Genomic DNA, 14,848 nt, shown 5'->3' with positions numbered 1-14,848 from the left:
CCATAGCTCCAACAAAAGAAACTTCAATATCTTTTCAGTCAACATTACTGAAATTGAATTGGTTCAGCATACCAAACTACTAGGTGTCACAATTGACGATAATCTCATATTTGACCTACACACACAAAACAGTATAAAAAAAACCTCCAAAACTAGGCATGCCATACAGGAATAAATACTTTCTCACAGCAGCTACCAAAATTACCCTGGCCAAAACCTACCTCTTGTCCTCACTTATATGGGGCCCCAATTCTAACTAACTTACAGACCTTCCTAAGAAAAAAAAACTAGAAAGCTGCTGTAACAAAATTACCAAATTTGCCATAAACATAACCCCTCTAACTCATTACTGTAAAGCCGTACATTCCCTAAGATCGCTCAAACTCCCCCTCCAGTACGTACAACTTACTATGGTATACAAAATCATCCACAGCCCACTAGTTTGTCCTGCTCTTAGCCCATTATTCAACTTTGATATCCCAAATAAACATCTCGGATCTGAAAACAAACATCTCCTCACAACTTATAAACCTAATGAAACCCAAGGCCTAAGCCTTCACTCCTGCTCTGTGGCAAAACTATGGAACTCCCTTCCTTTAACTATCAAAACTGCTACTAACCTGCATACCTTCAAAAACTCTATAAAAGAATACTTCAACAAAGCTTGGATTTGCTCCTGTATGAGCCCAGGCTGAGGTACTGTTATACTTTTTTCTACCCCTACTCTCTTTATCCCCAATACTAACTTACCCTACTCCCCCTTCCTCTACACATACTTCCCTGAGGTTAGACTCATACCTTCTCCACATCTATTCCTACTATCCCCTTTGTCACATCCTACCTACTGTACTTGAAATATCCCCTGCCTTCACCAGTATAATCTGTTACCATATTTTATGACCCCTAGAATATTAATAATCATTATGATAATAATATATTATGTAAATAATGCTGCACCTTCTATTATCAGGTTTTCCATATAATTTATGCTCAGACATAATGACTTTATTATGTATGTTGAGTTTTTATTCTGACAAACTAATATGTAGTTTTTCAAATTTTGTGCTTGAAGGTTATGACTGTCAAGTTCTCATTCTGACAAACTAATGTGTTGTTTTCATATTTGTTTTTGAATGTTATGACATTATTATGTCGGTTTAGTTTTTCATTCTGTTAATCATATGTGTCTGGAGCTTTTCTCCCAGGACCTGTGCTGAAAATTGGTACCTCATGTCCTAGTTGGACTTTCCTAGTAAACAAATGCCAAATAAATAATGTTTTGTTAAAGCATACAAGCTGTTTTTCACATCTGGGAGGAGAATGAAGATGAGAAAAGTAAGTTAGAAAACAGATTATAACATGCACTTTAGCATGTCTAACCTCATTTTAGGTTAGGTAATGTATGTGGGTGCAGTTGTTGCCATTTAGGGCCAATTGTTCCTATCTGGGAAGTTAAACTTCTTTTTTTGAATATTTGTGTATTTGTTGTAAGTTAATAGGAGATGGGGGATTCTGAAAATGTTTTTTTTTTTTTTTTTTTTTTTTTGAGGGTTTTCATTAAAACAAAAAGTCTTGAAAAATGTGACATAGGTTCATATGGAGATGAGAAGAAACAACTGTATAAAAGATCAGATGGCCAAATGTGTGCATGCAACAAAACATTTGACATATACATTCAAAAAAATCAACTGTATAGTAGCTGTAAATAATAGCTTTATATCACAATGGCTACAGTATCCATATTATCTTGGAATATAAATGGCCTTACAGGTGTAGACAAAAAGGAAAGAATATTGAATTATATTAAGAAATGCAGATTGCACTGCTGCTGGAGACGTATTTGGAAATAAATGAAGTATATTAATTTGATAAAGGATTTCAGGTTGGATAATCAGTAGAATATAAGGGACAAAGGAAAAGAGGAGCAATTATACTAATTAATAGAATAGATCCAACAGTGATAGAAGAGAAACAAAAAAAAACAGTAATGGTAGATTTGTGGTAGTAAAGAGCTTTTGGCAAGAGATGAGTATTTTACTGGCTTGTATTTATATTCACCAAAAACTGCTATTATGGAGCTTAAGAAAGTTTGGGGAGAAATAATCAGCTTTTTCAGCAGGGATTATTATTTATAGATAGGGACTGAAACTTGATTTGTAATGGTCAGGATGTGTCAGGAGACATAGAAGGGAAATATACCAAAAGGGGGTAAATTTTTGAAGACATTTATGAAAATATTTCTTATGGAATATATGAATTCCATAGTAGGACAGAATTTACATATTATTCCCCTAGGTACAATAACTGGGTTAGACTAGATAGAAATTATATTTTGCAGGAACATTTGCAATTAATTGAAAGCTTTGACACACATTTGATAATTCCTTCTGGTCATGCCCCAATAAAAACTAAGCTACAAATGTAGGGTAATGAAGTAAAAATGAGTCACTGGAACTTTCCTACCTACCTGTTAAAAACTGTGGAATAAAAGGAATGGGTAGTTGAAATTATTCAAGAGTTATTAGGGAAAATAGAAATATCTTCAGATGGTGTAGCTAGTGGGTGGGATAAAATGAAAATGTGAGGTTAAAAATAGGGTAGAAATAAAAGTTAGAGAGATGATTAAGAAATAAAAGGATTACTTAGAGAGGCTGTCAAAAGTACTGCAGAATAAAGGACATTTTACAGAAGAAGAAGAAGAGGTGCAAATGCAAAGTGTTCAAAAGAAAATTAGTGAGTATCTGGATAATATGCATGAGTTTAGAAAGACTGCTGTTAAGCAACTATTTTTTAATTATAACTCTAGAGAACAAAAACTTTTAGCACGACTTAGGCAACAGAAAGTAGAAAGGGCTGCTGCCAAACCTCGGGAGTCTATAACAAGAAAAATAACCAGAGATCCTGTAAAGGTTGTTGTTGTCTGTCTTTCGGCTTTTACCGGTTAGGGATCGCCACAGCGGAACTCCGGTCCGCTAATGATTGGCAGTTGGTTTTTATGGTGTCGAGTCGCCGGCCCGATGCCCAACCTTCAACGAAGGCACGCCCATTCAATGCATGTCTTTCTAACGCCCACTCGACCGCAGGGAGTTCATGCAGACTCCACGCAGAAGGCACTCCCAACCCAAGCCGAGAATCAAACGGGAGAACCTCTAGATCCTGTAAAGGTATTAGTGATATTTCAGAAATTTTATGCAGATCTGTATAAAGCAGAGAAATTTAGAAATCTGGAAAGAGCATGAATGGAAGTTTTAATTATGCCAAGGTTAGACGTAGATGATGCTTACCAACTAACAGCTGAGATAGGAGAAGTTGAGATAAAAATAGTGATGTATAATCAATCTTCAGGAAAGTCTCCAGGAATAGATGGTATTCCTGTGGAAGTTTTGAAGTTAAGGGAAGAAAATGATAAAGATCTGGAAGATTATGTTTAACAGTATTTCAAAAGGGGGGGGGGGCACTAGCATCTTAAATGAAAACTGTGGTGGCTGTTTTACTTAAGAATGGTAAACACTTATCAGACCCAGCTTCATATTGACCCATTTCAAATTTAAACCATAATTATAATATGTTTATGTCTATGCTATGAGGCCGCGGTGGTGCAACAGCGGTTAGCGCTGTCGCCTCACAGCACGAGGTTCTCCGGTTCGATTTTGGGCTGGACTGCCTCCTGTGTGTAATCTGCATGTCCTCCCCGAAGTTGAGTGAACATTAAAGACATGCAGGTAGCGTGTTTTTACTTTGAAGGTTGGGCGCTGGGCTGGCAACTCAACACCATAAAAATCCACTGCCTATCATTAGCAGACCGGTGATCCTCTGTGGTGACTCTTAACTGGGAAAAGCCTAAAGACTTTTTTTTTATGTCTGTGCCATCTAAAAGAATGGCAAAGGTGTTACCACAATTGGTAGATATGGATCAATGTGGTTATGTGAAATGGAGGTAAACATTTGACAATAAATAGAACAGTGATGATTCAGAGGGAAGCAGAGTGTAAGAATATGCTGCTGTTTGTGGTTCTTGATGCAGAAAAAACATTCAACAGAGTAAGCTGGGATATTATGAGTTGGGCAATGGAAGCATTTGCAGTTCCTGACACAATAATACTGTTAATTATGGGGTTATGTGAAGGCTTGGAGGCAAGAATTAAGGTGGAAGGGGTTCTCTCTGAAAAGTTATGTTTGAACAGAGGAACCAGGCAGAGGTGTCTTTTTTCTCCTTTGTTATTTGCTTTATATTTAGTCATTTGCAAAGAAAATCCATAGAAATGCAAGCATATAATTGGCATGGTAATAAAGAAGTTAGTTTTATTTGCAGGTGATATTATTTTGTACCTGATAAATCCAGAAAACAAAGTTTTATTTGCAGGTGATATTATTTTGTACCTGATAAATCCAGAAAACAACATCTCATGGTGTTGGAACATTCTGAGACAGTTTCAAGTCTTTTTAGGATATAAAATTAATAAAGATAAAACAAAGGCTATAGCTGTAAATTATATACCCACAGATGACTTGGTTCAGCAATACTCTTATTTATGGGCACAAGATAAGATATGAGGTTTTTAGGAGTATGGATTAAAATAGTTTCTGTTATGGCAGCTAAGGATATGTGGGAAGAGACTAAACAAAATATAAAAAAAACTGAGAAAATAGAAGCTTTTATTTATAGATATGGATAGCAAGATACAAACAGTGAAAATGTTTTAGTCCCTTTAGTTTTATATACACAGAAGGCATATTTTCATCAACCATAAGAGAGGTTGTGGACAGTAATTAATAAAGAATTGAAGGAATTTTCTGTAAGGGGGAAAAGGGCAAGAGTTTTAGAGCTGCACAGTTAAGGCCCATATGCATAATGCAAACAGAAGGTTATAATTCCACTTGGAAAGGGATGATTATGAAGCAGGTGGAAAGTACGAGAAACAGAAAATGGGATTTTGGATGCAGATCCTAAAAGAGACTAAGAACAGCCATACTGATTATTACTTTCATAAAGTAGCAGACAGTATTTTAAGAACTAAGCCAACACAAGAATATAGAAAAGTGATTTTGCCAGTAAGAATAACTGCAAATAAGGTTACATGTAGGCAAGAGGGGGCTGGAATTTACTGAAGAAAACTGGCAGAGGGATCAAAATATTGGGAACAGATATAGAGAGGGACAGGTAATAGATTGCGATGAGGCCAAGAAGATGCTTTTACTGCAGGTTAGAGATTGCCTTCTTTATCGGGGATTGTTTTCAGATTAAAGGAAAGAGAAAAGGATAGGGGAGTGTTAAGTGAAAGACCTGCTCTGGTGGACTTTTTAGTTGAATCTAGAACAGAAGCTGCTGTTAGAGTATAATTAGTAGAGCAAATAAAATATTGCATGTTAATTATAAGACTCAATCAGAGGAGGTTAGAAAGGATTGGGAAGGGATTCTGAAAAAGCAATTTACAAGGGATCAATTGGAGGAGGCTGAAAGCCCACCCACAGGATGCTTTTTTTGGGTTGCTCACCCACTTACAAGGATTGGTATCAATCTATGTCCCTGTTTGCCACCCCCCTCGATGGGCCATCGAGGACCTGAGTTGCTAATTGATATTGATATTGCTTGGCCTAGTTCCTCGTCAGGGCTTTATCCCTTTAGACCACCAACAATGGCTGTATTTTTTAAATGTTAATATAAAAGATAGCGAGAAACCTTATAAAGTACATGAATACTCTGACAGGTTTATTTTTGCTCATGCTTTTACTGCATTTGTAAGGCATTCACAAATCTGGTTTATTGTTTTTTCTTTAAAAAACTTCATTCTGATCTTAATACTTAGGAGTAAAATGTTAGCTTTTCTAACCTAAATATAGAATGCCTTTGTGTTTTCCATTGAATAATTCTAATTCTTACATATTGATTTGGTCATTTTTTTTGTCTTCTGCCAGTTTGAAGAGGACCGCATTTATCGGCACCTAGAACCAGCACTGGCCTTCCAATTGGAACTGAATCGGATGAGGAATTTTGATCTTAAAGCCATTCCATGTGCCAATCACAAAATGCACTTATATTTAGGGGCTGCAAAAGTTGCTGCAGGAATAGAGGTCACTGACCATAGGTTCTTTGTCCGTGCCATTATTCGGCATTCTGATCTGGTCACCAAGGTAAGACATGTATTTGTATATTTTATATTAATTTATTTTTCTATTATTACTGCATGGATTTGTCTAGCACAAATTCTCTTCTGACAACAGCAATGTTATTTTTTTCAGAATCATTCCTGTCAAATGAGTTTTTACTATGCCCCTACTTCTGCCTCATATTTTTACCCTGTCTTTCATAAAATTTTTGTTTTCTTTGTAAATCATTGAAGATGACAGTCAGTCAATAGTGTCAGACATTGGCGTTTCATACTTATTTTTCAAAAAAAATGTATGTTGATAAAAAAAGTGTGGTTCTATAAACTTTTTCTGTGAATTAGAGTCATATTTAAAAACAAAACTTTTACTGATGTGGGCCTCCTCCGTTATTTTTGGCTTTGTCCAGAATTCTTGAGCATTGAAGTTGAAAAGTATCCTCAGAATTAATATAACAACAGGATGAGATAGATATACTTGGTCAAAAATTACAAAGCAGGCACAATGAAGTATATGCAATGTTATAATATAGAAGCTAATGAAAATCAGAGTAATCTAAATCAGGAAGGGGATTCTAGCTGATAAGGGAGTGATACTCTGGTAAGATGAGCAGGAATTTCAGAAAGGGAAAAATGCCTATTCATGTGTCTGCATGAATAGAATTTAGTATCCACTGTTTTTTATATCTGTGCTTTGTACAATAGGCTTTCCTGCCCATTTTTTTTTACCCAGTGGAACAGAAACTATTTTTTTCATAGCAAGGTGGACCAATATGACATTTTTTTTTGCAGCAAAAGCAGCATAACTGCAGAGCTCTGCATGAGGATGTTTTATGGTCTGACGAGCTTGCATCCCACATTTTGTGACAAGAGAACTGTTATTTGTGTATTTGCCATTTGCTTCTTTAATGTTCTCTGCACTTGGAACAGATTTAGAATATAGTAGAAATGTTATCACCTCTGAACAAATTTAATGCAGTCACAACTTTGAATTCCTACTTTAGCTCAAATGTTGTGTGTCTAAATGTTCAATAAAAGTGCAATTACTGTACTATTATCTCTTTTATTTATTTACTTTTGTTAACTGGGATAGTCCAATTGGGTATTAACCCATTTTCAGTGGAGTCCTGGGGGAAAGCCCCCAAAACAGAGAGAAACAGTACATAAGGTTAGTACAAGGTAAAGTAAATTTAGAGAAGAAAAAAGATGCACAGTATGTATAATAATAAAAGAAAAATATGAGTACACTAGCAAAATAATAACCAAGTGAGCGAATGTGAAAGAGAGTAAATAGACAGCAAGGGATGAAGGTAAATTTGACAAAATTAGAAGCATAACATGAAAGGGAGGCCACGATGGTGCAGCGGTTAGCGTTGCCACCTCACAGCAAGAGGTTCTCTGGTTTGATTCTCGGCTTGGGTGCCTTCTGTGCAGAGTCTGCATGTCCTCCTGTGGTCGCGTGGGTTTCCTCCCACATCCCAAAGACATGCTGTAGGTGGATTGGACACTCTAAATTGGCCCTAGGTGTGAGTGTGTGTGCCTTCTGTGGAAGGTTGGGCGCTGGGCTGGCAACTCAACACTGTAAAACTCCACTGCCAATCATGAGCAGACAGGTGATCCACTGTGGCGACCCCTAACCGGGAAAAACCGAAAGAAGAAGAAGCATAACATGAAAAATTTACAAAAAGAAATACATAAGCAGTAGTTAGATGTATAGCATAGAGGAGTGGGGAGGAGTCAGTGAAGAAGGAGAGGAGAAGAAATAAAACGAAAAAGAGAAATAAAGAGGAGGAGAAAAGTGTAATAGGAGAGCGCTAGAAAATAAAAAGTAGGAGGGAGAAAAAATGGGCTGAGATAGAAAGGGAAAAAGAAAGAAGAGTAAAAGAGGAAGTTAGATATAGTAAGAGTAAAGCAAGAGATAAGGCATTAGCCAGGAGAAGAGCATGAACACAGCGAATTAGAACAGAGTATTTAAAGTGTTAAAGTAATGAATTTCTGAACTGTTAAGACATTTTGACAGCCCAATTATCTTAACACACAAGTAATTTAGAAAAAACCCACAGCATTTCTGCTTGCTTTGTGAAGGAGCACATCTACATTAGACTAGCCATTGAATCTAAAGAACCTTGCCTAATCCTTATGTGAGAAATGAAACCTACAAATTATGTCATTTTTAGCACCAGCTTCTCTTCTAGATTGAAGTTAAAATTCTACCTCAGCTGGTCTTTCACTTACCACTACAGTATCGCATTTTCATTGTCTGTACTCTACCAATCTCTGATAGGAAAAGCAGTGTCTAATCTGCAGTATAAACCTCTGCTTAGCCTCATCTCACTCTGTTAGCTTTCCCTCATGAGTTATTTGCTCCCAATATCTTTCATGCTTTAATTTCCTCTGATAAATTTCACTCCCTTTTGGCTATTTTCTTTACCCCTACGTACAGACTTCCCTATTGGTAAAAATCTCCTTTCTACACCTTTCAACCTGTTAGGGCAGGAAATTTGGATAAAGCCATAAATAATGGGGGATAAAGGAGCCAAAATAGGGACAACTTTTAAATATTGCTCTTACAAACTTAGAAAGTAGAATAACAGGTTTTGCATTAGCATACATTTTCTGAGAGGTATGAAGTCTGAATCTCAAATGTATGTCACTATTCTCTGACTTCAATCCTCAATGATTTGCCAGAAAACCACAATTTTATTGAGAAACAGACCAAAAATATGAGACAAAAATCTGGACGTTCTGAGAAAATTTGTACAGTTAAGAGGTTTGGTCCTTTCTCCATTCCTGTATTGACTTACTTGTTAGAGTACTAACTACTGCTTTATCAATACATTATTCTGTATAGTTGTTATTTTCCTTAAATACATGCATCCTAACTCCTAGCCTCATTTTGTCTCTCAGACTTGCACCTGTTTTATCAGGAATCATGTTTATCTGTCGACAGCTATTATAACAAATGCAAGTAGATCACGCCCCCGCCCCCCAAAAAAAAAAATTGCCAAAACAAAATTCCCATGTCAAAGAAAGTTGTTTTGGCAGCTTTTATTCAGTCTACCATCACTTTCTGAAAAATGCTTCTGTTTTGTTACCATCATGTTACCATCCTTGTCCACGTTCATTTATATGCTTCTCCTTGAGTACTGTGTATGCATCTTAATTGCATAGCTGTGAAGTACTCACTCAACCCACTTAACTCAAAACACCTTGTTCTGTGGGGAGATTCTACTTACCCACTTAACTCTTGCCCTTTTCCCTTCCCAAATAAACTTCCATTCTTTATTAATTATCATCTGGCTGATAAAAGTTTGCTTGGCAAGTATACAAGACTAAAGGAGCTAAAAACATTTTCACTGCTTGTATCTTGCTGCCCATATTCATATTCAAGAGCGTCCAGTTTCTTAGTTTTGTAGACTATGATTATGTTGATCTTTATGTAAAGAATGGATGAGGGCATAACAGTCACCCTACATATCTTGGCCATGCAGAGTTGTTCAACACCATCCAGTACTCGGGTGTCATAGATATGCTAAATGTCAATCCATTTGTAACTTGTTGGGTAGCAAACTGGCTTACAGATACAACCCTGGAAGTTGGGGGTGGGTGACTCTACTACCTCCAAAAAAATGTCATTAGCAGTGTCCCCCAGGGTTCAGTCCTTGGACCACTCTTCTTTGGCATTTACTTCTTGGAAGTGAAAGGTAATGTTAAGGGCTAGTAGCCAATCATTATAAACTCCCCAGAAGACACCAAATTCTGTCCTGAACAAATAGCTGGTGTCAAAACCGTAGAGTAAAACCAAATGCCAAGAAGTGTATAAATGTATCCTTCAGCATGATTCCTGTTGTAACAGCTGGTCTCAACATGAATATGTCCTTCTATTCTGCTGTTGCAGTATTCTTTACATGGGAGAGATTGCCTGCCAAGCAACCAGACTTTGGCCAGTTTACAAAAGTCTTTTGTGCCTAGGGTGCATGGTACGTCACACGTAGTCTAACAGATGTAGGTTATAAAAGTGACATTCACCTGCACCAACCTCAGAACTTCTTTGCCGCCAGACAGAATGCGCTTCCCATATGTACGGTCTGGCAGCCGAAGAAACCTCTGCTCAGATAAGTGCCCTGTTAGTGAATTATTTTCTTACTTTTGATAGAGTTCTTAATTTAATGTCATCCACGAAGGGCAAATGTGAATGTGGACATCATATTTCACATAAGGACAGCCATCAACAGTGCCTGTTTTGTCTTGGACTTTTCCATGACCATAAGGCCTGCCCTGTCTGCCAGTCATTTGTCCCAAAAAGCCTACAGAATAGGCTTAATTCACTTTCCATATATGTGGAAAATCTTCTCAAACTCCTCAGAAGCCAAGTCATTAACAAAGTGGAAGACCAGGAAACCTAGGCCAGAAGCCTCGCCTGCACCTCCAGGGCCTAACATCCCTTTTGAGATGACTACCAGTCTGGAGATTTGCTCTAGGCCATCGTCCAAATCACAGGCCAAGCCTGTAATGGAGGTGGCCTTGGAACAGGATAGTAGCATTTTCACTGAGGTACCTCAAGCATCTGCTCCGGACGTCCTAGAGGAACCATCACTCATTATTTCTGAAGGGCCTTGAGGGATTCTGACCATCCTTATTCGTAAGGAAGTGGATAGAGACATTATAGAATGCAGCCATACATCCGGTTCGCCTTCTGTCCATAGAATCGACATGCCCAGCAAAAAGAAACAGAAAACTAAACATATTTCTCCTACCTCTGACCTACAAAAGGATTGGCAGGCCTTTTCCCAAAGCATCTTCAATGCCCTAATGTTTCTTAAACCCCCTCCAGGGGTTACTGTCCCTACATCCCCATGGCCTGCTTCTTCACAGAAGAGGGTCAGGGAAGAATCATAATCTGAGGAGGACCTATCTTCTGATAAGGAGTCCCTAGCCTACTCTATCCAGATACCCTCTCCACTGGACTCTGCTTCCCTTGAGGAAGATTCTAATGGGGCTGACTCCCTTGTAAAAGAAATTTCCTTCATTTACACTCTGACTAGAATACAAGAGTATTTCAAGTGGGAAACCACTGAGATGATGGATATTCAAAAACGTTATTATGATCTGTTGCATGTGGACATCCCTAGTCCCTCTGCTGTCTCACCTATCCCTATCCTTCCAGACTTCTTCGATGCCTTTGCATCCTCTAGCAAGGACTCTCTCAATAACCAGCACCTAAAAAAAAACAGGTTTTATAAGGTGCCTGTAGATTGTATGTATTTCTTCAGAGCACCAGAAACTGATCCATCAGTCATCACTGTGTCCCCTGACAAACCCTATAGCTTCTTTCGTCCTCTTCCCTGCTTCCTTCAGACAAGTACAGCAGGCATTTGGAAACACTAGTTAAGAAAGTTTATACATCCATCAATCTTGCATTTAGGGCTGTAAACTACCAAACCTCATATGGCTAAATATTCATTAGAACTCTTGTCTCATCTCTCTAAAGTAATTTCTGAATTACCCGAATCTGAGAACAACAACCTAGCTACATCCCTGTTAGCTACCACATCCCAGGTCACCAGGCATTCTATCAAATCTAGCTATGATGCCATAGAGGGTTCTGCCAGGGGAGCTGAATCTATGCATGGGTCAGGCTTTGACCCTTACCAGAGGATATCAAATTAAAATTGATGGATGCTCCCCTGGACAGTGAAGTCTTGTTTAGCTCTGCGGCCATTGAACCGTTCAAAACCTTGCAAGAGAAGGGCAAAGAGATGAAAGACCTAAAACACCTCCTAGTTTCTCTGGTCCCTAAATTCCACAGAAATTACCCATCTAAACCAGCCTTTGTCATGAGGTAATCCAGACCTGCTCAACCCAAGTCCAAGAGAACAGGAAAGAAGCAACAATCCTTTCATATTTCACAACAAACCCTAACTCCAAGCAGCCCTTTCCTGACAGATCAGGGTCCATCTGACTGCCTAGGCCCCAACCCCCCCCCTCCCCTGTCTCTTTGCCTATCCCTTTCAAGTCCAGTTTGGGAAACCATTGCCCAAGACTCTTGGGTAATTTCCATAATAAAAAAATGGATACTTCATGGTGCAGGAGTCTCAACCCAGGGGCATTCCCCCAACCTCCCAAAGAGCATCTACCTCTGTTGTCTCCTGTGCTTCAGCAGCTGCTGGATCAAGGCACCATCCAGCATGTACCCACCCATCAAAGAGGAAAGGGATTCTATTTCAGGCTATTCCTGGTCCCAAGGAAAGAAGGACCCTGGAGACCCATCTTAGACCTCTCCTTCTTAAACACCTACCTAAAGGTACCCTCTTTCAGAATGCTCACCTTACAAACCTTGATCCCCCTAATCCTACCTCAAGACGTTATGGCCTCCATAGACAGAAAGGATGCCTATCTGCATATTCCATTCCACTCACGATACAGGAAATATCTCAGATTCTCTGTAGCCTCTGGACACTTTAAATTTTCTGCATTGCCCTTTGGTCTCTCTACCACCCCAAGGGTCTTCACAAAGTGCCTAGCACCAGTGGTTTCATTCTGCAGACTACAGGCCATCTCGATCTACCCATGTCTGGATTATCCGCCACAAGCAGACAGTCCAGAGTTGCCACAGCAGGATCTCAGCCATGCAGTCAACATCCTTCTTTCCTTGGGATTCACCATAAATTACAAAAAACTCAGCCCTCATTCCAACATAGGACCAGACTTTCCTGAGATGCACGATTCAAACCGATCTCATGAAGGTTTCCCTTCCCTTACAAAAGGCCCAGGAGCTCTCTACATTCTTTCAAAGTTTCCTTCCCCTCTCCCACATTTCAGCCAGGACCTACCTCAGAATCTTTGGCTTTATGGCCGCCACCATTACCATGCTTCCTCTGGCAAAGATGCACACGAGGAAATGGTAATGGTACCTAAAGTCATTTTAGACCCAGCATGCTCACCCACTGGAGTTCCAAATCCCTCTTCTTCCCTGCCTAAGGAGAGAAATAAATTAGTGGATTCAACAACTCTCCACCAATCCAGGACTCCCACTCCATCCTCTCCCACCAGTAGAGGAATTGTACACAGATGCTTCAGACTTGGGTTGGGGAGCAGCCTTAGGTGCCATGAAAGCTCAAGGCACCTAGTCACCCTTGCAAAGGAAAGAGCACATCAGTATAAAAGAAATGCAAGCACTACTTTTGACACTCAAGGCCTTTCAGCCTCTCCTCATCCCAGGGCCCCTCAAAGTCTTAACAGACAACATGACAGTGTTCTGATATATAAAGAAATGGGGGGGGGGGGTGACCATTTCATGCCTTCTGTGCAGACTAGCTTTACAGGTATGGGAGCTAGCGGTCAAGTTGCAGACACCATTTCAGGCAGTATACATCACATCCAACTTGAATGTTTTGGCAGACACTCTCAGCAGGTCCAAAACACAACCCCACAAATGGATGCTTCACAGGGATGTGTTTCTGGACATTGTCCACCAATGGGGTATTCCACAAGTGGATCTCTCTGCCTGCCCCGTGAACAGACAACTTACTCTATTTTGTGCCAGAGACCCACCAAGCTTCACATTCCCTCCCTTGCTTCTTATCCCAAGAGTCCTCTTGAAGATTCGGCAGGACAGACCAAAAGTATTGTTGGTGACTCCCTTTCGGCCAAGACAGCATTGGTTTCCCTTGCTCCTTCATTTAGCCAAGGGCAATCATCAGAAGTTACCTCACATAGTAGAGCTAATCACACAACACAAGGGCACCCTCATTCATCCCCGCTTGTCAACCGTACAAATGACACTGTGGGTGATAGACTGCTGATTCCTTTTACACACCTTTTCTCAGAGGACGTGCTAAGGGTACTGTAGGAGACCAGGAAATCCAACATGAGGAAACCTTATTTATTCAAATGGAAAAAAAATTCAATCTGGTGTCTCTCACATAACTTGGACTCACTGACACTAGATGTCCCCACAGTCCTATCATACCTGTGTGAGTTGCTGGAGGCTGGACTAACCTATTCTTCAGTGAAAGTACATTTGTCACCCATCTCTGCCTGCCTCTCTAACCTCCCTTGGCCTCTAGGTTTGAGGCCAAACAATTTTTGAAAGGCGTTCTGCACATGAGACCTCCCAGAAGACTAGTACCTCCTCCCTGGGATCTTAACTTTGTTTTGGAAAAGCTGACCCTGGCCCACTTTGAGCTAGCAGTTTCTGCCTCTTTAAAATTCTGCTCCTGGAAAACTATTTTGCTTCTGAGAATCACATCGGCCCGAAGGGTTTCACAATTGCAAGCCGTTATGGCCTCCCCTCTGTTTCTAGTCTTCCATAAGGACAGGGTTTCCCTCCGCACCAATCCCTTCTTTATGCCTAAGGTAGTCAATGAGCTATCATTAAACCAAGCAGTCCAGCTTCCCCCCCAAACCTCGACAAAAAGAGTCCTGCGTACCTTAGATGTACACAGACAACTTATGTTTTACTTGGATAAAACCAAGAATATCAAGAAAACTGACCAGCTGTTTGTCTCCTTCCACCCAAGAGCCATAGGGATCCCAATCTCTAAGCAGACTATTTCTTCCTGGATCTCTAAAGTCATCACCTTCTGTTATGAACACCATGGAATGAGCCTTCCCAACCTAATGAGGGCTTATTCCACCAGAGCCATGGCTTTGTCTGGCGCCTTTTTCAAAGGATTGGACACCAACTCCATTTTGAAGGCTACTACTTGGTCTTCAGTCCAAAGTTTCACCAAACATTACAA

The 14,848-nt window shown here is 39.7% G+C and overlaps 1 protein-coding gene across 6 annotated transcripts in view; it reads left to right on the top strand.

Moving 5' to 3' along the window:
• Positions 1-14,848, top strand: part of ACACA (acetyl-CoA carboxylase alpha) — a 2,143,878-nt gene that overhangs the window by 1,079,171 nt on the left and 1,049,859 nt on the right. For all 6 annotated transcript variants that reach the window (XM_044054575.1, XM_044054578.1, XM_044054576.1 and 3 more), the window contains one exon: positions 5,917-6,132. In XM_044054575.1, coding sequence (XP_043910510.1) covers positions 5,917-6,132 — 216 coding nt within the window. The remainder of the gene's footprint in view (positions 1-5,916; positions 6,133-14,848) is intronic.

This window comes from Protopterus annectens, chromosome 13.part0, assembly GCF_019279795.1.
Source record: "Protopterus annectens isolate FY-2018-M chromosome 13.part0, PAN1.0, whole genome shotgun sequence".
NCBI classification, from domain to species: Eukaryota; Metazoa; Chordata; order Ceratodontiformes; family Protopteridae; genus Protopterus; species Protopterus annectens.
This window is presented reverse-complemented; position numbering and strand designations above follow the sequence as displayed.